Here is a 24941-nt window from a genome sequence, read left to right as displayed (position 1 = left end):
GTATTAGGGAGGTTCTGTATTAGGGAGCTCTCTGTATTAGGGAGGTTCTGTATTAGGGTGCTCTCTGTATTAGGGAGGTTCTGTATTAGGGTGCTCTCTGTATTAGGGTGCTCTCTGTATTAGGGAGGTTCTGTATTAGGGAGCTCTCTGTATTAGGGAGGTTCTGTATTAGGGAGGTTCTGTATTAGGGAGGTTCTGTATTAGGGAGGTTCTGTATTAGGGAGCTCTCTGTATTAGGGAGGTTCTGTATTAGGGTGCTCTCTGTATTAGGGAGGTTCTGTATTAGGGTGCTCTCTGTATTAGGGAGGTTCTGTATTAGGGAGGTTCTGTATTAGGGTGCTCTCTGTATTAGGGAGGTTCTGTATTAGGGAGGTTCTGTATTAGGGTGCTCTCTGTATTAGGAAGGTTCTGTATCAGGGTGCTCTCTGTATTAGGGAGGTTCTGTATTAGGGAGGTTCTGTATTAGGGAGGGCCCGGATCCCTCTCTCTCTCCTCCCCCCGTTGCTGGTTTGGTTTCATTTTCCTCTCCTCCTCCTCCTCCTCCTTTAGTTGTTCTCTTCCTGGTTCAAACACTTTGCTCAGTGATTGAGCTACACTCACATCACTACCAGCCAGGAAGCCAGCCAGCAATGTGAGTATGTTCACTGGGTGTCTGTGAGTGTTTCTGCTAGTGAGTCTCTGTGAGTGTGCCTGCTAGTGAGGCTCTGTGAGTGTGCCTGCTAGTGAGGCTCTGTGAGTGTGCCTGTTAGTGAGGCTCTGTGAGTGTGCCTGTTAGTGAGTCTCTGTGAGTGTGCCTGTTAGTGAGGCTCTGTGAGTGTGCCTGCTAGTGAGTCTCTGTGAGTGTGCCTGCTAGTGAGTCTCTGTGAGTGTGCCTGCTAGTGAGGCTCTGTGAGTGTGCCTGCTAGTGAGGCTCTGTGAGTGTGCCTGCTAGTGAGGCTCTGTGAGTGTGCCTGCTAGTGAGGCTCTGTGAGTGTGCCTGCTAGTGAGGCTCTGTGAGTGTGCCTGCTAGTGAGGCTCTGTGAGTGTGCCTGCTAGTGAGTCTCTGTGAGTGTGCCTGCTAGTGAGGCTCTGTGAGTGTGCCTGTTAGTGAGGCTCTGTGAGTGTGCCTGCTAGTGAGTCTCTGTGAGTGTGCCTGCTAGTGAGTCTCTGTGAGTGTGCCTGCTAGTGAGGCTCTGTGAGTGTGCCTGTTAGTGAGGCTCTGTGAGTGTGCCTGCTAGTGAGTCTCTGTGAGTGTGCCTGCTAGTGAGGCTCTGTGAGTGTGCCTGCTAGTGAGGCTCTGTGAGTGTGCCTGCTAGTGAGGCTCTGTGAGTGTGCCTGCTAGTGAGTCTCTGTGAGTGTGCCTGCTAGTGAGTCTCTGTGAGTGTGCCTGCTAGTGAGGCTCTGTGAGTGTGCCTGCTAGTGAGGCTCTGTGAGTGTGCCTGCTAGTGAGGCTCTGTGAGTGTGCCTGCTAGTGAGGCTCTGTGAGTGTGCCTGCTAGTGAGGCTCTGTGAGTGTGCCTGCTAGTGAGGCTCTGTGAGTGTGCCTGTTAGTGAGGCTCTGTGAGTGTGCCTGCTAGTGAGTCTCTGTGAGTGTGCCTGCTAGTGAGTCTCCGTGAGTGTGCCTGCTAGTGAGGCTCTGTGAGTGTGCCTGCTAGTGAGTCTCTGTGAGTGTGCCTGCTAGTGAGTCTCTGTGAGTGTGCCTGCTAGTGAGGCTCTGTGAGTGTGCCTGCTAGTGAGTCTCTGTGAGTGTGCCTGCTAGTGAGTCTCTGTGAGTGTGCCTGCTAGTGAGTCTCTGTGAGTGTGCCTGCTAGTGAGTCTCTGTGAGTGTGCCTGCTAGTGAGGCTCTGTGAGTGTGCCTGCTAGTGAGGCTCTGTGAGTGTGCCTGCTAGTGAGTCTCTGTGAGTGTGCCTGCTAGTGAGGCTCTGTGAGTGTGCCTGCTAGTGAGGCTCTGTGAGTGTGCCTGCTAGTGAGGCTCTGTGAGTGTGCCTGCTAGTGAGGCTCTGTGAGTGTGCCTGCTAGTGAGTCTCTGTTAGTGTGTCTGTTAGTGAGTCTCTGTGAGTGTGCCTGCTAGTGAGTCTCTGTGAGTGTGCCTGTTAGTGAGGCTCTGTGAGTGTGCCTGCTAGTGAGGCTCTGTGAGTGTGCCTGCTAATGAATCTCTGTGAGTGTGCCTGCTAGTGAGTCTCTGTGAGTGTGCCTGCTAGTGAGTCTCTGTGAGTGTGCCTGCTAGTGAGTCTCTGTGAGTGTGCCTGCTAGTGAGTCTCTGTGAGTGTGCCTGCTAGTGAGTCTCTGTGAGTGTGCCTGCTAGTGAGGCTCTGTGAGTGTGCCTGCTAGTGAGGCTCTGTGAGTGTGCCTGCTAGTGAGGCTCTGTGAGTGTGCCTGCTAGTGAGGCTCTGTGAGTGTGCCTGCTAGTGAGGCTCTGTGAGTGTGCCTGCTAGTGAGGCTCTGTGAGTGTGCCTGCTAGTGAGGCTCTGTGAGTGTGCCTGCTAGTGAGGCTCTGTGAGTGTGCCTGCTAGTGAGGCTCTGTGAGTGTGCCTGCTAGTGAGGCTCTGTGAGTGTGCCTGCTAGTGAGGCTCTGTGAGTGTGCCTGCTAGCGAGGCTCTGTGAGTGTGCCTGCTAATGAATCTCTGTGAGTGTGCCTGCTAGTGAGGCTCTGTGAGTGTATCTGCTAGTGAGGCTCCGTGAGTGTGCCTGCTAGTGAGGCTCTGTGAGTGTGCCTGCTAGTGAGGCTCCGTGAGTGTGCCTGCTAGTGAGGCTCCGTGAGTGTGCCTGCTAGTGAGGCTCCGTGAGTGTGCATGCTAGTGAGGCTCTGTGAGTGTATCTGCTAGTGAGGCTCTGTGAGTGTGTCTGTTAGTGAGTCATTGTGAATGTGCCTGTCAGTGAGGCTCTGTGAGTGTGTCTGCTAGCTAGTGAGTCTCTGTTAGTGAGCCTTCCTGTCAGTCTGCTTCAGTGTGTGTGTCTGTAAGTTAGTGTTTTTGCTAGTGAGTCTATGTGAGTGTGTCTGCTAGTAAGTCTCCCTGTCAGCCTGTCTCTGTGATTGTGTCCCCTAGTGAGTGTATCTGCTAGTCAGTTTGAGTGTGTCTGTTAGTGAGTGTCTGCTAGTGAACCTCCCTGCCAGTCTGTCTCTGAGAGTGTGCACTAGTGAGTTTCGTTGAGTGTCCGGAACTCAAAGCCGGACTCTATAATTCGCGAACACCGGTAACTTTGTACTGCCGCCTGCTTCCATGCCTGACAAGCCCGACAAGAGTGCTATTCGGTGGAAAGGTTCGCACGAACTAGAGAACCGCTACCTATGAGCAAGGGGAACCGTTTGACATTTGATTTGTTTCAGAACTCCCAAAAGTGACTGACTGCTACCACTTTTATTCTTGAAGTATTTTTGGCAGACGCCACATGTGCGTGCGGTCGGTCAGAACTTTTCCACGGTGGCGATTTGGCTCTATTTGTGGGATTTGAGCGCTATTTAGATACTTTGGGTGCTCAGATCCAGGATAACTGGGGATATAAGACTTGTGGGGGCCCCTATTGATATTATCTATATTTTGAGGTATTTTATTTATTGTACCTGTGTGCTTGGGAGATAATTAGTTTAAGTAAAGTAAACTCCCTTATCTCCCAGACACAGACACCTGCGTGGGTTTTTTTCAATACTTTTGCTGGGGGTCTGTGTATAAAAGTGGACTTTTGTACCCTTCATCAAGTCTCGAAGGATGTTCGGGTATGCGAGTGGCGAAGCGCTTTAATTCTCAGATCCGGTTGGATTTCAGGAGTGTTCAAATGAATGTTACAATACGAAGTACAGAGGGTTTGTTACAGTAGTCAATCACCTTTAACTAGAACAGTGTACCACGACAGGAATATTGCTGCAATGTGTGCCACTACGTGTGCCTATGTGTGCTCTCTACACCCCCTGTGGTCCGTCACCGTGACACCTCGCAGCCGTGGCTTTAATAGCCTTATGGAAAATACGGTTCTGAGTGCAGCTTCCCTCATAGTGCGAGTGGTGGTGAGTGTGATGTGAGCATGAGCTGTGGTGAGTGTGATCTGAGCGTGAGCTGTGGTGAGTGTGATCTGAGCGTGAGCTGTGGTGAGTGTGAGCTGTGGTGAGTGTGATCTGAGCGTGAGCTGTGGTGAGCGTGATCTGAGTGTGATCTGAGCGTGAGTGTGATCTGAGCGTGAGTGTGATCTGAGCGTGAGTGTGATCTGAGCGTGAGTGTGATCTGAGCGTGAGTGTGATCTGAGCGTGAGTGTGATCTGAGCGTGAGTGTGATCTGAGCGTGAGTGTGATCTGAGCGTGAGTGTGATCTGAGCGTGAGTTGTGGTGAGTGTGATGTGAGTGTGAGTTGTGGTGAGTGTGATGTGAGTGTGATCTGAGCGTGAGTTGTGGTGAGTGTGATCTGAGCGTGAGTGTAATCTGAGCGTGAGTTGTGGTGAGTGTGATCTGAGCGTGATCTGAGCGTGAGTTGTGGTGAGTGTGATCTGAGCGTGAGTGTGATCTGAGCGTGAGTTGTGGTGAGTGTGATCTGAGCGTGAGTGTAATCTGAGCGTGAGTTGTGGTGAGTGTGATCTGAGCGTGATCTGAGCGTGAGTTGTGGTGAGTGTGATCTGAGCGTGAGCTGTGGTGTGTAATGTCTGGGTTCTCATATTGCCTTTCAGCATGGCCGGGTTCGAAGTGAGAGAATTTAGTGTGAGTGGGTTTTACAGTATACTCGGTGAGTGGGACTAATTACTCATATTGCCTTTCAGCATGGCTGAAGTGGAGGTGAGTGGACTTACGGAGAGCGTGGTCACAGATTACTTGATTCTTTATTTCGAGAGCAGACGCCGTTCAGGAGGCGGCCCCGTCAAGGCCTACACCAGGAATGGCTGCGAGGCATTCCTTACCTTTTCAGATCCTGCAGGTGAGGCTGGTATTGTGTGCTTCTAATTCACACCAACACCCGCAGCTCTCCCATGGTCTGTTCACTAGTGCATGCATTTAGCAAGGAGTCAGGTATTGGTGCACTAATAGCTACGGTACGTCTGTGAACTAATCTTATGTCAGATCACTAGTGTAGCGGAACTGCAATATTAAATCCCAATATCTCCGCTGGTATAGAAAGTAATCCAAGTAAAGCGCTGGAATGAATCCCAAATCCCCCAGTAACCGGACTAAACACAGTTCTGGGAGTCAACTGACAATTTTATTCACAGGCTCCAGTATTTTTGTGGTTCCCCATGCAAGGGGTTTCCTGAATCATTTTACAGGGGTTGTACAGTAGGGGACTACTACAGAAACTAGTAGAATTGGACCAGCTTTCTAGGACAACCTTTAGACATATAACAGCACAATCTAGAGTGGCTAGGTTTGCCACAATGTTCCCCCAGAACCAAGCCCGCATACACAGTCTGATCCCAATGGATCGGCTTGGGGATGTCCGGAGGAGTACCCACAGATCACTTTTCAAGTTCAGTTTGTCTGGATAACCCGTCGGCGTTACCATTTTGCTTCCCTGGCCGGTAATGAATGGTAAAGTCAAAAGGCTGCAGCGCCAAACTCCAGCGCAGCAGCCTGGCATTGTCCCCAGCCACACGGTGCAGCCACACCAACGGGTTGTGATCTGTGAGTAAGGAGAAAGGTTGTCCATATAAATAAGGCTGTAGCTTTTTGAGGGCCCACACCACGGCCAGGCATTCTTTTTCAATGGCGGCGTAGCTTACTTCACGTGGTAATAACTTTCTGCTTAAGTAAGCTATGAGATGTTCTCCGCCATCTGCTCCAACTTGGCTCAGCACTGCTCCCAATCCAAACATTGAAGCGTCTGTGTGGACAAGAAATCTTTTAGTTGCATCAGGAGCAGCAAGTACAGGGGCATTGGTTAACGCAGTCTTGAGTTATTGAAATGCCTGATCACACTCTGGGGCCCAGATGACCTGTCGAGGAAGATCTTTGCGGGTCAAGTCAGTCAGGGGTTTGGCCAGGGCACTGTAATTGGGTACGAACTTCCGGTAGTATCCTGCGGTACCCAGGAAGGCTAACACTTGGGTTTTTGTCCGGGGGGTAGGCCACTTAGCTACAGCCTCTATTTTGGCTGGTTCCGGTTTTTGCTGCCCACTCCCTACCCTGTGCCCAAGGTACTGTACCTCTGCCATCCCTATATGACACTTGCTGGGTTTTAGCGTCAACCCTGCCTCTCCAATAGGTCAATGACAGCTCCAATATGACACAGGTGGTCTGACCACGTCTGGCTATATATGGCGATATCATCCAGGTATGCACATGCATACTCCTGGAACCAATCCAGTAGCCGATCTACCATCCTTTGAAAGGTAGCCGGATCGTTTTTCATCCCGAATGGCATGACTCGAAACTGGTACAGGCCAAACGGGGTGACAAACGCCGACTTGGGGATGGCATCCTCAGCTAAAGGAATCTGCCAGTACCCTTTGCATCTATCGTAGTGAGGTACTGGTATCGTGCCATCTTATCTAGCAGCTCGTCTATCCGGGGCATCGGGTAGGCATCAGACACTGTTTTGTCATTTAGCCTTCGGTAGTCAACACAGAACCGTGTTGTGCCATCCTTCTTGGGTACTTGCACTACCGGCGACGCCTAGGGGCTATCGGAATGTTCAATAACCCCTAGCTGAAACATCTCCTCAATTTCCTTCCGCATATGTTCCCTGTGGAGGTCTCTGCCTGATCTTCTCGCTCTAATAAATCAGGTAGTGGAAGATTCTCCTGATCCCCAGAGGCTGCTGCGCATATAGCTGCCACGTCCTCTACCCTCTCATGGTAGGGTTTGAGCATATTCACGTGGAGCATGCGTCTCTTCCCTGTCCCTGAGCAGGGCAAATTACATAGGTGGTGTCACATATCTGTTCCACCACCTTGCCAGACAGCCTGCAGCTTGTCATTGAGGACAGGTTTTAAAATCAAAACTTTCTGTCTCACTTGAAAGCTGCGGTCCCTGGCTCCCCTATCATACCATCGGTGCTGCTGAGTTACAAGGAGCCGAAGGTGTCGTCCTTCCTCCCCAGCGGCAGTGTGGGTCCCAGGGAGTCGAAGGTGTCATCCTTCCTCCCCAGTGGCAGTGCGAGTTACAGGGAGCCGAAGGTGTCATCCTTCCTCCCCAGCGGCAGTGCGAGTTACATGGAGCCGAAGGTGTCATCCTTCCTCCCCAGCGGCAGTGCGAGTTACAGGGAGACGAAGGTGTCATCCTTCCTCCCCAGCGGCAGTGCAAGTTACAGGGGGCCGAAGGTGTCGTCCTTCTCCTCCCCCCCCCCCCCCCCCCAGCAGCAGTGTGTCCTACAGGGAGCAGAGAAAGATGGTCTCTCTCCCCAGCAGCAGCACAATGTTACGGGAGTGGAGACAGTCGGTCTCCCTCTCCAGCGGCAGCATGTGTTTCAGGGAGAGGAGCACAGCCCCCTCTCTCCCCAGCGGCAGCTTACCCTACCAAGGGGAGACACCAAGTTTCCAGACGGCGCAGATGGGACCGTGGTCTCTGTGCCTGACCCACAGGGATGCTGGACAGCCTGTCCAGATCCCCAGCTACCATCGCAGGATTATCAGGAGGAGGAGGTAAGCCAATTCTCCCCACCCCAGCTAACTCCTTACTTGGCCCCAGGGTTAACAGAGGAGATGTTAACCCCCACGTTCCCCTGGCTACTGAGCCAGACTATGTCCCAAGCACCCCAGCAGAAGAGCTGGCAGCTGGGCAGAGTGCAGTTGGCCTCTGCCTTCCCTTTGTCCCTTGTCCAGAGCATGATGTCCTGCAGGCTATACCAGCGGAAGAGCTGGCATCAGGGCAGAGTGCCGCTGGCCTCTGCCCTACCGACCCCCTTGTTACAGCAGAAGCGCTGGCATCAGGGCAGAGCGCCGCTGGCCTCTGCCCCTTGTAACGGATCGCCTGGCACCCCGACTTGGTACCTCCGTTAATGGATGCTCCTAGTGCTTCCTGAGGACTCCAAGCACTCTGGCAGACACCACAATCACCGAATCAGAGAAGCATAGAAATCCTCTCTAGCATATGAATGCTGTATACAGCCGAATAGGAAAAACCATACGATAGGTTTACACTCCTAGCAGTCAACTGGAACAGCATGCAATAAATCCTTCCCCCAATAATGAGACGACACTTCACTTTGAGGGTAAAACAGGAACTCTGGACTGGCTCATCCAGCCTGGCTTTTATTTCCATTTCACACATACAGGCCACACCCAGGGGGAGGCATAAAATAACCAATCCGAGATATGGTACAACCCACACATCCCCTCCCCTTAGCCTGAGAGACAATCCACTTAATATACAGTTTAAAACATAACTCTTACACAATATCTGTAACTTCAAAACCATACATCACATTCACATACAAACCACATATTCAGACTCAGCATACTTTAAACATAAACACTTCCAAAATTCAGGCAAATCCCTCCAGTGGATCAAAAGTTACACGGAAGTCCTTTTATGACCGACCGCAAGCACATTTTCTTACCCAAAACAGTTCCATAGATTTGTGCTGTGTGGTCGGTCAATTCCTGGCATAAAAACGGCTAAGTCCCATTCGAAGTGTGCCTGTACTTCGACTTTAGTCGAAGTGTCGAAGTGGAGTTGATGTTAATGGTCGGCAGTGTTCGAAGTTAAAATGGCCGCCGCCACGTGGTCCTTTGTCCGATACCGGCCACTTCGACGACTTCGACAACGTCGGTAACTTCGACCGCTTCGACCGCTTCGACCGCTTCGACCGCTTCGACAGCTTCGACAGCTTCGACCGCTTCGACAGTTTCGACAGCTTCGACAGCTTCGACTGTGTCCGAAGTGCCATATACAAAAGTACCAATCTGTCCCCAAAGTATTTAAAGGGCTAGGGACAGTATTATACTATCCACATGCCCACAAGTAGTTCTTAAAGGGTCAGTACATTATGGTAGCAGTCCATAAGCCCCAATTCAGTCCCTTAAAGGGCAATATCTCCCAGGGACCATAATCACTGGGCAGGAGGCTAGCAACCAGGCTTCTCCAGTTCTCAGTGGCGAGGTTGGTTCCGCCACATTTCTCCCCTTTACCAAATAGACTAACAGGGTACCTGACCTCCTGCCGGTCAGTGCCCTGGTTAGTCCAGCAACCCACCCACAAAACAGAAACAGAAGTACAGCCCACCCACAATAACTGGTTACTACACCTGGGTAGAGTAGAAATTGGTCCATGTCCAGGTGCCTCACCATGGCTGTGTGGGGGACTGGTAGGCTGCCTTGGTGGGTTGCTAAGTGGGCAGAGACTAGCGGTACTCTGTCCGGATGCCAGCACTACCACGGGAGTAGTCGGGTTGAAGCCTGGTTGCTGGAGACCAACTGTCTCCCCTTTAGATACACCGCTCTGCTGCTGGAGACCGACTGTCTCCCCTTTGGCTAAACAGCCCTGTTGTGGGGGGGGGGGGCAGGACCGACCGTCCCTACCCCCTGTGCTGGAAGTGCAGAGACCACGGTCCCATCTGCACAGGTGTGGGGCTTACAGTCTCCCCCTGGTACATTAAGCTGCCGCTGGGGAGAGGTGGTAACCAGCTCCTCTCCCATTAGAACACTCTGCCGCTGGGGAATGGAGACTGGGCTCTCTATTCCCTGTACATTAATAATCTGCCGCTGGGGAGAGGTGGTAACAATCTCCTCTCCCATACATACTTCCAGTTTCTGCGGAGGGAGACCGACTGTCTCTCCTCCCAACACAGTCCTGCTGTTGGGGAAAGGGGGCTGGGCTCTCCATTCCCTGCTGGATACTCTGCCGCTGGGGAATGGAGACTGGGCTCCCAATTCCCAACAAATCACACTGCCGCTGGGGAGCGAGGATGGCCCCTTCAGCTCCCTGTAACTTGGGCACAGAGACCACGGTCCCATCTGCGCTGGTGTGGGGCTTACGGTCTCCCCTTGGTGTGCTAAGCTGCTGCTGGGGAGAGGGGGTAACAAACTCCTCTCCCTTACATACTTTCAGCCGCTGGGGAGCAGGGCTGACCCTCTGTACTCCCTGTAGGCAGGGCGCAGAGACCACGGTCCCATCTGCACTGGTGAGGGGCTTACTGTCTCCCCTTGGTGTGCTAAGCTGTCGCTGGGGAGAGGGGGTAACAAACTCCTCTCCCTTACACACCTTCAGCCGCTGGGGAGAGGAGATAACAGGCAGAACATGCCCAAAGAATTTGAAGGACAGCCTGGCATGAATGCATGTCAGGCTGCCCGCCAATCCTGCAGGCTGTCCAACTAAGGGCATACTATGCAGACAGAACCCTGAGCTTGACATAAATGCGTCTAATGATGCGCTCACTCCATGCTTTCTAAGGACTGTCCCCTAGCACTCGCTGGTCCACTTGTCTCCTTACCTTCTTACTAGCAGGCAGAAGTTCCTGGTATATTGTCTGAGACAGAGAAAAGGTGTATGTAGTAAGTGTAAAAGAAAGGGGACATGCCACAGTGTTAGAGAGACCAGCGTCTGCATTACCTAAACTAATTTTATTGTCAGCCAGTCCACACAGGTTTTGTTGCCATACATCCCTCTTAACCCCTTAAGGACGAGTGACGGACAAGGTAAAATTAACCCCAGATCGCCGCAATCGCACCGGATCGGGCTGTCCCAGTACATGTGCCCGCTCTGACAGCATGTGGGAAAAAAAACATAGTAAAATTAAAATCCCACCCCCTTTTACCCCCCCTTTACCCCCCCCTTTACCCATTTTAATAAAAAATTAACTCCTTCCCTGCCAATTGATCACTGACTACAGTGATCAATTGGCAGGGATTACATTTTACTATGATCTGATTTTTTTTTTTATAACCCTCAGGGGTTAAATTTATTTTATTGATTAATTTAAATATTTTAAAATTATAAATTTAGCTAGCTGGGGAGGGTGGAAGTTAGTGGGGAATTGGGGGATTTAGTGTTAGGCTAACTAGGGGTTAACGTTAAAAAAAGTTTTAAAATAAGCTTTAAAAAGTTAAAAAATTAAGTTAAAAAAAAGTTTTAATAACGTTTAACCCCTTAACGCCGTTACGGCGTTCTATGCCGTCGCGGCTTTAAAGGGCTTTAAAGCCGTTGCGGCGGCATAGAACGCCGTAACGGCTTGCAGCCCTGGAGGTCCGGCGGTACTCACCTCTGCCGCGATCCTCTTCTGGGGGGCTGCCTGAGAGCCCAGGCAGCCCCCCTCCGGCAAATGAGGCCCCCGGGGGCCATGTGATCGCTCTCAAAGAGCGATCACATGGCCCCCTATAGCTGGCTGTGGATCTGCCAGCAGGGGGACTGTCTAAAATATCAGACAGTCCCCCTGCTGGTAGGTAGTGTAAAAAAAAAATTATTAAAAGGTTATAAAATAAATTAAATGCCTTTTTATATATACAATATATGTATATCTATTATATATATAATATATATACATATTATATATATGTAACGTCATACGTAATGTATTTTAATACTAATATAAGTATATATATTAATATTAAAATACACTTAGAATGACGTTACATATATATAATATGTATATATATTATATATAATAGATCTACATATATATATATATATTATATATACGTATAATTACAATAATAAATAAATAAAATAATTAAATAAATAAATAAATAAAATATTGAAACAAAATTTAAAATAAATTATATATTCATATGTAATTTCATTCTAACTGTATTTTGTTATTAATATATATATATATCGGTAACAAAATATACTTAGAATGACATTCTATATATATCTATCTATATATAAAATACAAATAACCGCAAATATATATATATATAGAGATAAATACATATAATTACATAAAAGATTACATTAGTATACATGTAGAATTTAAATACCTATAAATGCATATATATTAAAATTCTACGTGTATATTTAAGTAATTTTTTAACATAATTATGTCATTTGATTAATTAAAATTTGATTGACATACCTGACAACACAGGGAGAAAGTGCAGAGAATTTAATTCGCAAGCACTATATTTGACCCTGTAACTCTCCAAGACACCCTAAAACCTGTACATAGGGGGTACTGTTTTACTCGGGAGACTTCGCTGAACTCAAATATTAGTGTTTAAAACTGGTAAATTGTATTACAACGATGATATTTTAAGTAAAAGTGACGTTTTTTGCATTTTTTACAAACAAACGGCACTTGTATGGACTATATTATTGTTGTAATATGTTTTACTGTTTTAAAACACTAATATTTGTGTTTAGTGAAATCTCCCGAGAATAACAGTACCCCTCATGTACAGGTTTTATGGTGTTTTGGAAAGTTAGAGAGTCACATATAAGGCTTGCATTTCATTTTTTTTACATTGAAATTTGCCAGATTAGTTATGTTGCCTTTGAGACCGTATGGTAGCCCAGGAATAAGAATTACCCCCATGATGGCATACCATTTGCAAAAGTAGACAACCCAAGGTATTGCAAATGGGGTATGTCCAGTCATTTTTAGTAGCCACTTAGTCACAAACACTCATAGGATGCAGCTATAAGAAAACACATACTCTATGCTAATCTCTCTCTAATTTATATCTTTCATCTTTCAAGTAAATACATAACCCCTAACAGCAGTGTCCAGTGAAGCAGGAAGTCAATGGGTGGGGTAAAAGGGTGTGCCACTGGCGCGAATCACGTTACCAGACCCGCCAAAAGGGGGTGAACATGCCCAAAAAGGGGGCATGTCTGTCCAAAGAATTTGAAGGACAGCCTGGCATGAATGCATGTCAGGCTGCCTGCCAATCCTGCAGGCTGTCCAACTAAGGGCATACTAAGCAGGCAGCACCCTGAGCTTGACATAAATGCGTCTAATGTTGCGCTCACTCCATGCTTTCTAAGGACTGTCCCCTAGCACTCACATGTCCACTTGTCTCCTTACCTTCTTACTAGCAGGCAGAAGTTCCTGGTATATAGTCTGAGACAGAGAAAAGGTGTATGTAGTGAGTATAGAAGAAAGGGGACATGCCACAGTGTTAGAGAGACCAACGTCTGCATTACCTAAACTAATTTTATTGTCAGCCAGTCAACACAAGTTTTGTTCCCTCTTAAGCTTCCAAACTTAAAGGGACACTATAGTCACCAGAACAACCACAGCTTATTGTATTTGTTCTGGTAAGTAGAATCATTCCATTCAGGCTTTTTGCAGTAAACACTGTCTTTTCAGAGAAAATAACTCCACTGGCCACTCCTTAGATGGCTGCTAGAGGTGCTTCCTGGGGCAGTACTGCCTAGTGTGCAGCACTGCCATTCAGTGTCTCCACCCTCTGCATGCAGACACTGAAATTTCCTCATAGAGATGCATTGATTCAATTTATCTTTATGAGGAGATGCTGATTGGCCAGGGCTATGTTGGACTTGTGCTGGCTCTGCCCTGATCTGCCTAGTTGACAGTCTCAGCCAATCCTATGGGGAAGTATTGTAATTTGCTCAGACCACAACTTTTGTTGATGTCAGCAGACAGTCAGTTCAGAGGCAGAGCCAGCAGCTGCAGACTTAAATACAAGTAATATTTTACTATATTTAGGGAGGCAAGAAGGGACCAGGGTGGTGGTTTCAACATAATAGGGTCAGAAATACATGATTGTGTTCCTGACCCTATAGTGCTCCTTTAAGCAAGAGTATGTGAAGAGTAGTTAAGGTTGCCACCTTTCTTGGAAGAAAATACCAGCCTTAATCATTTGTATAATTAATTAGTTATGCGTGACATCACATGATGCAAATCACAAGGAGTGACATCAGAGAAAATTCTGTAAACTCACCAACAAACTACTCACAGTTTGATTCTGCTGTATAGATGGATTGCTCCCACTGTCTCCCTGTCTCCCAGTGTCTCAGTCTCGCAAGTCACCCAGTGTCTCAGTGTCCCTATGTATCACAGTGTCAGTGTCCCCATGTCGCCCAGTCCCCTAGTCTCCCAGTGTCTGTGTCCCCATTTCTCCCAGTGTACTAATGTCTCAGTGTGTACCCATGTCACTAGGATACTGGGAATACAGTGTGACATGGGGACACTGAGACATGGGGACACTGAGACATTTAGGGAAACTGGGAGAAATGGGGACACTGAGACACTAGGGACACAGACACTGGGAGACATGGGGACACTGACACATTTTAGGACACTAAAACACTAGGGACACAGAGACATGGGAACACAGACACTGGGAGACTAGGGGACACTGGCTGGGAGACATACACTTGGGGACACTGGGAGACATGGGGACACTGGGACATATAGGGACACTGGGAGACATGGGGACACTAGGCACACTGAGACACTAGGAACACAGACACTGGGAGGCATAGGGACACTGACACATTTGGGGACACTAAGACACTAGGGACACAGAGACATGGGAACACAGACACTGGGAGACTAGAGGACAATGGGAGACTAGGAGACACTGGCTGGGAGACCAACACTTGGGGACACTGGGAGACATGGGGACAGTTGTGGACATAGACATGGGGACACTGGGTCATATAGGGACACTGGGACACATGGGGACACTAGGCACACTGAGAGTCATGGGACACAGACACTGGGAGACTTGGGGACACTAGGGACACTGGCTGGGGGACATGGGGACACTGAGAGACATGAGGACATAGTGTCTCCGTGTCCCAATGTCTCAGTGTCTCCCAATGTCCCTATGTCTCACAGCATCCCCATGTGTCTCAGCATCCCCATGTGTCCCAGTGTCTCCATGTGTCTCAGTGTCCCCATGTTTTCCAGTGTCCCCAAGTGTCTCAGTGTTCCCAGGTCTCCCAGTGTCTGTGTGCCCATGTGTCCTATTGTCTCAGTGTCCCCTAGTGTCTGTGTCCTCTAGTGTCTCAGTGTCCCCATATGTCCCCTAGTGTCTCAGTGTCCCCTAGTGTCTCAGTGTCCCTATGTTTTCCAGTGTCCCGAAGTGTCTCAGTGTTCCCAGGTCTCCCAGTGTCTGTGTCCCCATGTGTCCTAGTGTCTGTGTCCCCTAGTGTCTGTGTCCCCTAGTGTCTCTGTGTCCCCATATGTCCCCTAGTGTCTCAATGTACCCTAGTGTTTCAGTGTCCCCATGTGTCCCCTAGTGTCTCAGTGTCCCCATGTGTCCCCTAGTGTCTCAGTGTCCCCATGTGTCCCTGCTGCCTTCCCCCCCTCTCTCACTTACCTGAGCTGTAGAGCTGCTGTCTGGACTCTGTGCCCCCACGGATCAGTGAGTAGTAGAGAAAGGCAGGGATATGCTGTAACTTCCTATCCCTGCCTCTCTCCACACACAGTGACCCCTACTGGCTGGTGCTGGTATTGCAGATTAATCTCCATTTATTCTGAGAAAAATACCTGCATTTGTATTGCCGGTATTACTGCAATACCGGCACGACCAGGCAGCTTCAAATACCAGCTGTGCCAGTAAAATACCAGTCAGGTGGCAAACCTAAGAGTAGTGTGTAAAAAAAAAAAAAATTTTTTTTTTTTTTTTTTTTTTAAATGGGCCTATTCCATGGGCCTGGGCCTGGAGCTGCAGCTCCATCAGCCCCTATGTTAATCCGGCCCTGACCACACCGTCTCAAAGGTAACATTACTAATCTGGCAAATTTCAATTTGAAAATGGAACGTTCTATATTTGACCCTGTAACTTTCCAAAACACCATAAAACCTGTTAATGGGGGGTACTGTTGTACTCGTGAGACATCGCTGATTACAAATATGTGCTTTTTGTTGCAGTAAAACCTAACAGTATTATGACATTTACAGCTAAAATGTGAAGCGGAACTACAAATTTAAAAAAAAAATTAAAATTTCTCACAGTTTTTTAAATTTTATTCATAATAAATTATGTTTCATATATGAATATTTTATATGAAATGAAAGCCCTGTTTCTCCTGAACAAAATGATATATAATAAGTGTGGGTGCATTTAATATGAAAGAGGTGAATTACGGTTGAACAGACATATAGCGCAAATTCCAGTTTTTGTTTACGTTTTGTTTTGATCAGAACGTGTACTATTGACTCCGTCCTGAAGGGGTTAAGTAAAAAATAAAAAATAAAATAAACCCTTTACCCAGTCCAAATAAAAATTAACCCCTTCCCTGCCAGTCGATCACTGCCTACAGTGATCAAAATACAGATCACAGTATTATACTGTGATTTAATTTTTTTTAACCCCCGACGATTAACATTTATTTATTTTTTAACCCTCAGGGGTTAAATTTATTTAATTAACTAATTTAAATATTGTATAATTAAATATTTTGCTATCTGGGGTGGGTGGGAGTTATGGGAAAATGGGGAATTTACTGTTAGTGCTGCTTACTGCTAGTTAGGGGTTAACGGTAAAAAAAAAAAAAAGCTTAGAAAAATGTTAAATCTGTAAAAAAAAGTTTTACGAAAGTTTAGGAAACTTTAAAAAAATTAATAAGCATAACAAAAGTTTAAAAATAGTTTTAAAAAGTAAAAAAAGTTTTAAAAAGTTAGAAAATACATTTAATAACGCTCATTACCACTACACCTGGTACAAGCTAGCGGAAAAATGATCCCACGCTAAGGTTCAAAATATGCCTTTTGAAATACCCTGGGATGTCTTCTTTAAGAAATGGTATAGCTTTATGGGGTATTTGGATTATATAGCCTGGTAAAATACTCTAAAATGGGACATGGGCACAGCGTAAAAATTTTAAGTTTGAAAAGAAATGGAATGGCTGTGTCCCAAATGTGCCCCTCCGATGTCCACATATACCTGGCAAAGGTACATACGGGGGTATTTTTGTACTCAGCAGACATAGCTGAGCAATATATGAAGTATTATACAGTGGTAGTACACATAAGGTTTGCAAAATATACTGTGCAAACTCACTTTGTGTGTCAAAAAGGCAGAAAAAACGCTTATTACCACTACACCTGGTACAAGCTAGCGGAAAAATTATCCCACGCTAAGGTTCAAAATATGCCTTTTGAAATACCCTGGGATGTCTTCTTTAAGAAATGGTATGGCTTTATGGGGTATTTGGATTATTTAGCCTGGTAAAATACTCTAAAATGGGACATGGGCACAGCGTCAAAATTTAAAGTTTGAAAAAAAAATGGAATGGCTGTGTCCCAAATGTGCCCCTCCGATGTCCACATATACATGGCAAAGGTACATACGGGGGTATTTTTGTACTCAGCAGACATAGCTGAGCAACATATGAAGTATTATACAGTGGTAGTACACATGGTTTGCAAAATATACTGTGCAAACTCACTTTGTGTGTCAAAAAGGCAGAAAAAAACGCTTATTACCACTACACTTGGTACACGCTAGCGGAAAAATGATCCAACGCTAAGGTTCAAAATATGCATTTTGGAATACCCTGGGGTGTCTACTTTAAGAAATGGTAGGCCTTTGTGGGGTAGTTTGAATTTATAACCTGCGAAGATGCTTGGAAATTGCACATAGGCCCAGCGTCAAAATTCAAAGTTCGGTAAAAACTGATATGGCTTGGTCTCCTGTATGGCACTGTAGCTTCACGAAATAGTGCCAAAGACATACAATGGGGGTGTCATTTTACTCAGAAGACGTAGCTGAGCATAATTTGGGGATTTTGAACTTAGGGGCACATATGAAATATACAAAATGCCCAGCAAAAATGCAATCCGTATGTAAAAAAATGCCCCAAATAATTTTTTACCACATACTTTGGCATATATTGGTGAACAAAATGGGGGCATGCTAAGGCACAATATGCACCTTATGAGATACCCTAGAGTGTCTACTTTTACAAATGGTAGGCCTTTGTGGGGTTTTTTTGAACAGTCAAACTACTATAATACCCCAAATGGAAGCATAGGCTCATTAAATCCGTCTCTCAAAATTCTACTGTGAATACTGAAATGGATAGGTCTCCTATATGGCACTGTAGCTTCACGAAATAGTGCCATAGACATACAATGGGGGTGTCCTTTTACTCAGAAGACTTAGCTGAGCATAATTTTGGGGGTTTGAACTTAGTGGCACATATGAAATATACAAAATGCCCAGCAAAAATGCAATCCGTATGTAAAAAACGCACAAAATTATTTTTTACCTCATACTTTGGCATATATTGGTGAAAAAATGGGGGCATGTTAAGGCACAATATGCACCTTATGAGATACCCTGGAGTGTCTACTTTTACAAATGGTAGGCCTTTGTGGGTTTTTTTTGAACAGTCAAACTGTTATAATACCCCAAATGGAAGCATAGGCTCATTAAATCCCTCTCTCAAAATTCTACTGTGAATACTGAAAAGGACAGGTCTCCTATATGGCACTGTAGCTTCACGAAATAGTGCCAAAGACATACAATGGGGGTACCGTTGTACTCAGCAGAAGTAACTGAACACATAATAAAACTTTGTACAGGAATAGCACACACCAACTTTACAAAATACACATGAGAAGTTCTTTGTTATAAGTTTGTGTGCGAAAACCCCCAAAAAACACAATTTTACTCCAATATTTAGCAGAGGTTGGCGGTAAAATGGCTACGTAGAAAGTGTCAAAACAACCTTGGGTAAATAGCCTGTGGTGTCTACTTTATATAAATATATACTTTTGTGTGGCAATTTTGTTTTATTTTATGGCTATTAAGCTTACAAGACAAATATACCAAATTCTAAAATCGCTCCACATTAAAAGTTTATTTTACTCCTTGTGCTTTGTGACCTGTAACTACCAAAAAAAAACGTAAAATCCCAGACACATTATATATTCTGTAAATCAGAACTAAATACATGTATTTTTAATTACTTTCCTTAACCTGCACTAATTAGGCACACATTATTATTTTTTTTTAAATATAATTTATTTCATTTTTAATTGACAGACTTACAAAACAATACCATCTACAGTAATATATATAGAAAGTGCACAGTGACCGTTTTCCTCAGATTAGAGAGGACATAAGACTAAAACATTGCCATATTCCTAATTAGTGGTTATTCCACTTATCTTGTGCTCATAACTATTATTACATACAATAAATCCATATTTATAGTTAAAGTACATTATATGTATCCATACAAATCATCCTCATTTTCTTATTTATATAGCACCACTTCTTAACTATTTAACTTCTTACGCCTTCATTACTGTGATAGACTTAACACACATTTAAAAAACAAACACTGCTATGCATGGAAAACCCTACTTGGGGAACATCAGTGGGCCACCATTGACATACCATTGACTCATATTTAAAAAGAAAAAGAGAAAAAAAAAAAGATATTATCCTAATTATTTTGTCCAGGGATTTATATAGTCAATATCTCCATTTTTTTCCCCCCAAAAATTACTCACTTCTCTAATTTTTACTGACTGGTATCCCAAGGCCTCCATAGTTAATTGGTATTGGACTTGTGAATATAATTGGTTCTGTGTAAAATTCACACTACTCTTCCAATTGTGCACACATTATTATTGCAAAAACTGTAAAAAAACCAAATTTTTCATTTTTTTGCATTCTTCTGTATTTTTTTTATAATAAATAAGCATTTATATATATATATATGTTACATCAAATTAAAGCCCTTTCTGTCCTTTAAAAAAACGGTATATAATATGTGTCGGTGCAATAAATTAGTCAAATGCAAATTGCAGTTGAACGCAAACAGCAAAAAATGCAAAAAATGCCGTTGTCATTAAGTGAAAGACAAGCTTCCAACGGCTTATGCAATGTATGATCATATAATGTAACTAAATCCCCATAATTTTTTTGCCTAGATTAGGTGTTTTTAGAGAAAACTTAAAAAAAAACTAATAAAATCTGTCAACATTGAAGTTTCTGTTTAGTAGATAGGAGAGTGCGCTGGATCTTGTGTATTGTTTATTATATCTATATATATGTATATACGCCTATATCTCCCAGATCTCGATGGTTGATCCGATATTTTTTATGTTGTAAGTCTTTTTTTACAGGTTTTTCTTTTTATACTGTGATGTACTCTTTCTTCTTTGATGTTTAATCTTTGACAAAGGGTTCAACTCAAGATTATATTTCCAGATATCAATGTTTTACTTGAGAAATAAAATATATGCGGACCTATTGTAACATTTAGAAATATCGATTTGGTTTGATGCAACTTGAAAAATGTTGATGAACCCAAATGATTAATACTGTTAATATTTGTCTAAAAAAAAAAATAAATAAATATAAATAAATAGATTTCATATGTAAATACGTTAAAACTAATAATAAAAAATATATATATATATATGTGTCATTTCGTTCTAACTGTATTTTGATATTAACACCATCATCATTACTTCCACCTTACTCCCTTCTCTGTTTTTCCCATGCACTCTACACATACCTTTCCAGCCTATCTCCACCAACTCCTCCCAAATCCTCTACATTCCTCCTATCTCTCCCAACGCTCATTCAGTGTCTCTTTTTCTAATGATACCTCCTCCCCTCGTCCTGTCTCGGTTGGAGTCCCCCAAGGCTCTGTCCTTGGTCCCCTTCTATTTTCTCTTTATACGGCATCTCTTGGCAAACGTATTTCCTCTTTTGGATTCCACTACCACCTGTACGCTGATGACACCCAGCTATATCTCTCCTCCCCGGACCTCTCCCCTGCCGTCCTGCATGTGTCACCAATTGTCTTTCTTCCATCTCTGACTGGATGTCCTCCCGCTTTCTGAAACTCAATCTCTCTAAAACTGAGCTCCTTGTCTTTCCTCCTCCTAATACTGATCCTCCTCTTTCGCTCTCCCTTGAAGTTTGTGGTACCAACATCAGTCCATCCTTGCAAGCGCGCTGTCTCTGCGTCATACTTGATTCTGGCCTCACCTTTGAGCCTCACATCCAGCATGTTGCCAAATCCTGTAGATTCCATCCTAAAAACATAGCCCGCATCCGCCCCTTTCTTGCACCAGATGCTACCAAGGAGCTTGTCCATGCTCTAGTAATTTCCCGCATAGATTACTGTAACCCTCTCCTGATTGGTCTTCCCAAAAGCCGTACTGCACCCCTACAGTCCGTAATGAACGCTGCTGCTAGACTGATTTTCCTCTCTAGTCGTTTCTCTCACACCTCACCCCTCTGCCAGTCCTTACATTGGCTTCCTGTATGCTATAGGAGTCAATTCAAGGTACTAATGCACACCTATAAAGCACTGATCCATAGGTATGTCCCTTCTTGTCTCTACGCTCTGCCCCTGACCACCTCCTGTCCGCATCCGTACGGCCAACTAACGCTTGCAGGACTTCTCGCGGGCGACTCCCTTCCTATGGAATAGCCTGCCTACCGCCATCAGACTCTCCCCTAGTCTTGCATCTTTTAAGAAGTGCCTTAAAACCCATCTCTTTAGGAAAGCTTATGGCCTCCCAGAGTAACCTCTACCTGTCTCTTGCTCTCTCCTAAAGGGCAGCCCACCTTATTTGACTGCAAATTCCTTTCCTAATGTGTTTTACACCCCACCTCCTATAGAATGTAAGCTCGATTGAGCAGGGTCCTTCAATCTAATGTTCCCGTAAGTTTATTTGTAATAGTCCTATTTATAGTTAAATCCCCCTCTCATAATTTTGTAAAGTGCTATGGAATCTGTTGGCGCTATATAAATGGCGATAGTAATAATAATATATATGTTATGGTACTTTTTAGCAGTAAACCAAAATGTTTAAATGTCTATCTGTTCCTGTCCAAATCAATGAAATTAAATTGCGTATATACGCTGAAGTAATTAAGTCTGACACACAAGGTTCAGGTTAAAATAACTTCGAGAAAATTTATTGGCAAGTGATTAAAAAGCGGACGCGCAGGCCCTTTTAAGAGACATTTTACGTCATCATTGATTATTAGAATATCAGCAAATAAACATCATTAATTGGATTAATTGTTAAGTGTCGGGATTAGTGTCCACCTATCAATATTATTAATTGGCTCAAAAACTAAGTGGTTAGTCCCGTGTCCACCCACCAAGAGGTGGGATTGTTCTGGACACGGGTGGGGGACAAGGGGTCTTGAGCGTCATTTTACACGGTTGGTGATCTCAGGCCTCGTGGCCAGGTGCAAGGTCTCTTATGAATAGAACATTTCATTACTACTGTGTTCTCATGGCCTTCAAATTATACTATGTTGCAAATCTAAGGAAAAGTCAGCAATTCCTGTGTTAATCATGTCTTTATAGAAAATACAGTCTTTGTTCTATTGTATTAGATGTGCTGGGAAATTCTGTCATGTAAGGTAGTTTTAAAATGAACAAGTTAGGTTATGAGGACAAAATGGAGGATTGAAGAAGTCAGGTTAGGAGGACAAAATGGAGGATTGTCACAGTATAAAGTTAAAATGGAGTTAGTTCAATAATTGAATACACATACAATAAGGATTTTTAAATAATCCCACATCAGTCCCCCCTATGAAATGTTAGATTCGAAGAGATAAAACTTTATTAAGTTAGTACCAGGAAGACGTGTTAACCCAAAGGCACAGAAACCCCGTGGCCGCTAGCTAGGTGTTAATGCAAAGTGCAAGACTGTCCCTAGATCTGACCCTGATAGGCTGACTCATCCGTCAGTATGGCTCTCGAACACTTCACACCCATGGGTGTCCCATGGCAGCTAACCCACCACTTCTCCACACGGGGCCTTTACCATTCACTGACAGATGCTGTCCCTAAGCTAATCCCTTCCTAGAATTCCTGCACTTTATCAACAAAAGGGATTGTTTGCAGCGGCAGACAGGGTGAGTTGATGTCTTGGAAATCTTGGTCATCAACTTCGAGATGGGTGAAAGTGGGTGCCGCTTGGTCAACAGTCTTCATGAGGGATTTTCTCAGACATGGGAGGATACAACAAAAGAGAAGAGCAAAGATAAAAAGAAAAATTAGTATAGCCATACCAATATGCATTAAAGCCTTTTGCCATCCTGTCATCCAACCAAACCATCTTTCCCAGGGATCTTGTATCCCAGAATTCCTTTTCAACTCTATAGACAGGTCATTTAATTTCTCTATGGCTAATGTAACTTTACCATTAGGGCCTGTGTTTTCTGGGATATAGGTACAACATGTCAAGGTGTCGGGCAAAATTTTACAAACCCCTCCTTTTTCGGCTAAGATCATATCTAGGGCCATTCTATTCTGAAAAGCCATTTGGGATGTGGCCTGCAATTGTTCGGCCAATCCCTGGAGGGCGTCTCTGGTATAATTAACAAAACGCTGTTGATTATAATAAATGTAATTTATCCAATTTAAATTCTTGTTTGTGGTAACTATGGCAAAAAGTGATTCAAATCCTGCAGCAACTTCATCTCTTGCTTTAAATTCATTGGACACCCCCCTAGGCACCCCAATGGCATCAATATAAACATGAGGATCAAAACTTCCTTTTACTGGGGCTTCACGCTTAACCTTAGTGTGCCTGGACTCATGGGTGACGGGGTGTGTATCAGAGATGATATGTATAGGCATAATGGCTTTAGCCAAAGTACACTCCCCCCACCACTCCTTGTCCATTCTGGATCTTAGCTGTAAATCCCCACACAACCAGTAGATGTCCCCTAATGACCTGGTGTGAAACTGCAACAAGTTCATAGAGACACTCCTGTAGGTAGCACAATACCCCTTAGAGAAGTTACCCAAGAATTTACCAATTCCATCATAATTAGCATAACAAGTATAATTACCTTTATACACGGTAATACCATCTGGGGGTTTGACATCCTTGGTTAGGAGAGGATACTCCTTTGTCCATGCAATACATATGGACCTGTTAAAATCATAGTGATAGGCAAAAAGGCTTAAAACACATTCCTCTATATCTACTGGCAGGATTAGAGGTACAGTACCCAGGTGAGGCCGGGCACCACCACACACATAGCATGCAGTCTTATTATGCTTATTAGCATTATATTTCATCCATTCTAACCATAAATTTACATCATTAAAACCTGTTTCAGCGGCCATGGTATCTTCAAAGGTGGGGTTAGCAATGGCCATCATGTCTTGAAAGGTCTGGATATGAGGTTTTAATGGGTTAGGGACCATATGGGTGGCCCCTTGCCACTCAGAAGAGTTGCACATATCTTTTAGGAAGAAATGCCCTAATTTACGGTAGGAACCCTTTTTCCAATACATTCCCATCACATACTGGTCTGCATCCGTTGGGCTTGGATGCTCAATGTTAAGGATTAATTTCATTGGTGTACCTCCCCCAGGCTTTCTCAAAGTCATTCTCTGGAGAAGGGATCTACCTTGATCATCTACTTTAGATAAGGCACTTTTTGGTTTGTAACCCCAGGCAGGCCCGGCATTCCATCCCGCCGCCCCCCAATGGTTACAATTGTGCCCCCATTGCTTGTCAACTACACAAACATATGGGTCTTTTGAATGAGGGATATCTCTGTAAATACTCTGGATTTGTGATGTGGGGAACGGGCATTCTACAATATCACAATAGTCAAAGGTGTAAGTAGCCACATGGGTGCATGATGAATTGTACCAGAAGGTATACCCACTAATATCTTTGGTGATGGCTACTTGTTGGGCCTTTATGAGGCTAATTAAGGAGAAGGTGTACCAGAGGTACATGCTTGTGCGGTATCTGCTTCCTCGGGGGCTGGAGATTTCTTGCAGTGGGAAGCGTGGATCCAATTTGGCCTACCGGCCAGTTTGACAGAGGTTGCGGTAATCAGGAGAACTTGGAATGGACCGTCAAATCTTGGTTCCAGGGTATTTTTCCGCACAAACTTCTTGACCAGAACCCAATCTCCGGGAAGCAGGTTATGGGTACCTGTATCCAATTCGGGATCTGGAATTGAAGAGAAAACTTGGGCATGTATTTTGTTCAAGGCACTTGCAAGTTCAGTTACATAATCTACTAAAACATCTGATTGGAGCTGTAACTGCTGCGGATAATAACAACCTAGTCTGGGTGCTGTCCCAAATAGAATCTCATATGGGGACAGTGAATGCTTCCCTCTAGGTGTGTGCCTAACACTAAATAAAGCTATTGACAGGCTTTCTGGCCA

The 24941-nt window shown here is 44.8% G+C and overlaps 1 protein-coding gene across 1 annotated transcript in view; it reads left to right on the top strand.

Moving 5' to 3' along the window:
- The first annotated feature begins 525 nt into the window (after positions 1–525).
- PARP10 (poly(ADP-ribose) polymerase family member 10) overlaps positions 526–24941 on the top strand; it is a 140606-nt gene continuing 116190 nt past the window's right edge. The window contains exons 1-2 of the mRNA XM_063450905.1: positions 526–631; positions 4722–4876. Coding sequence (XP_063306975.1) covers positions 4723–4876 — 154 coding nt within the window. The 5' untranslated portion in view covers positions 526–631; position 4722. The remainder of the gene's footprint in view (positions 632–4721; positions 4877–24941) is intronic.

This window comes from Pelobates fuscus, chromosome 4 (genome assembly GCF_036172605.1).
Source record: "Pelobates fuscus isolate aPelFus1 chromosome 4, aPelFus1.pri, whole genome shotgun sequence".
Lineage (NCBI taxonomy): Eukaryota > Metazoa > Chordata > Amphibia > Anura > Pelobatidae > Pelobates > Pelobates fuscus.
This window is presented reverse-complemented; position numbering and strand designations above follow the sequence as displayed.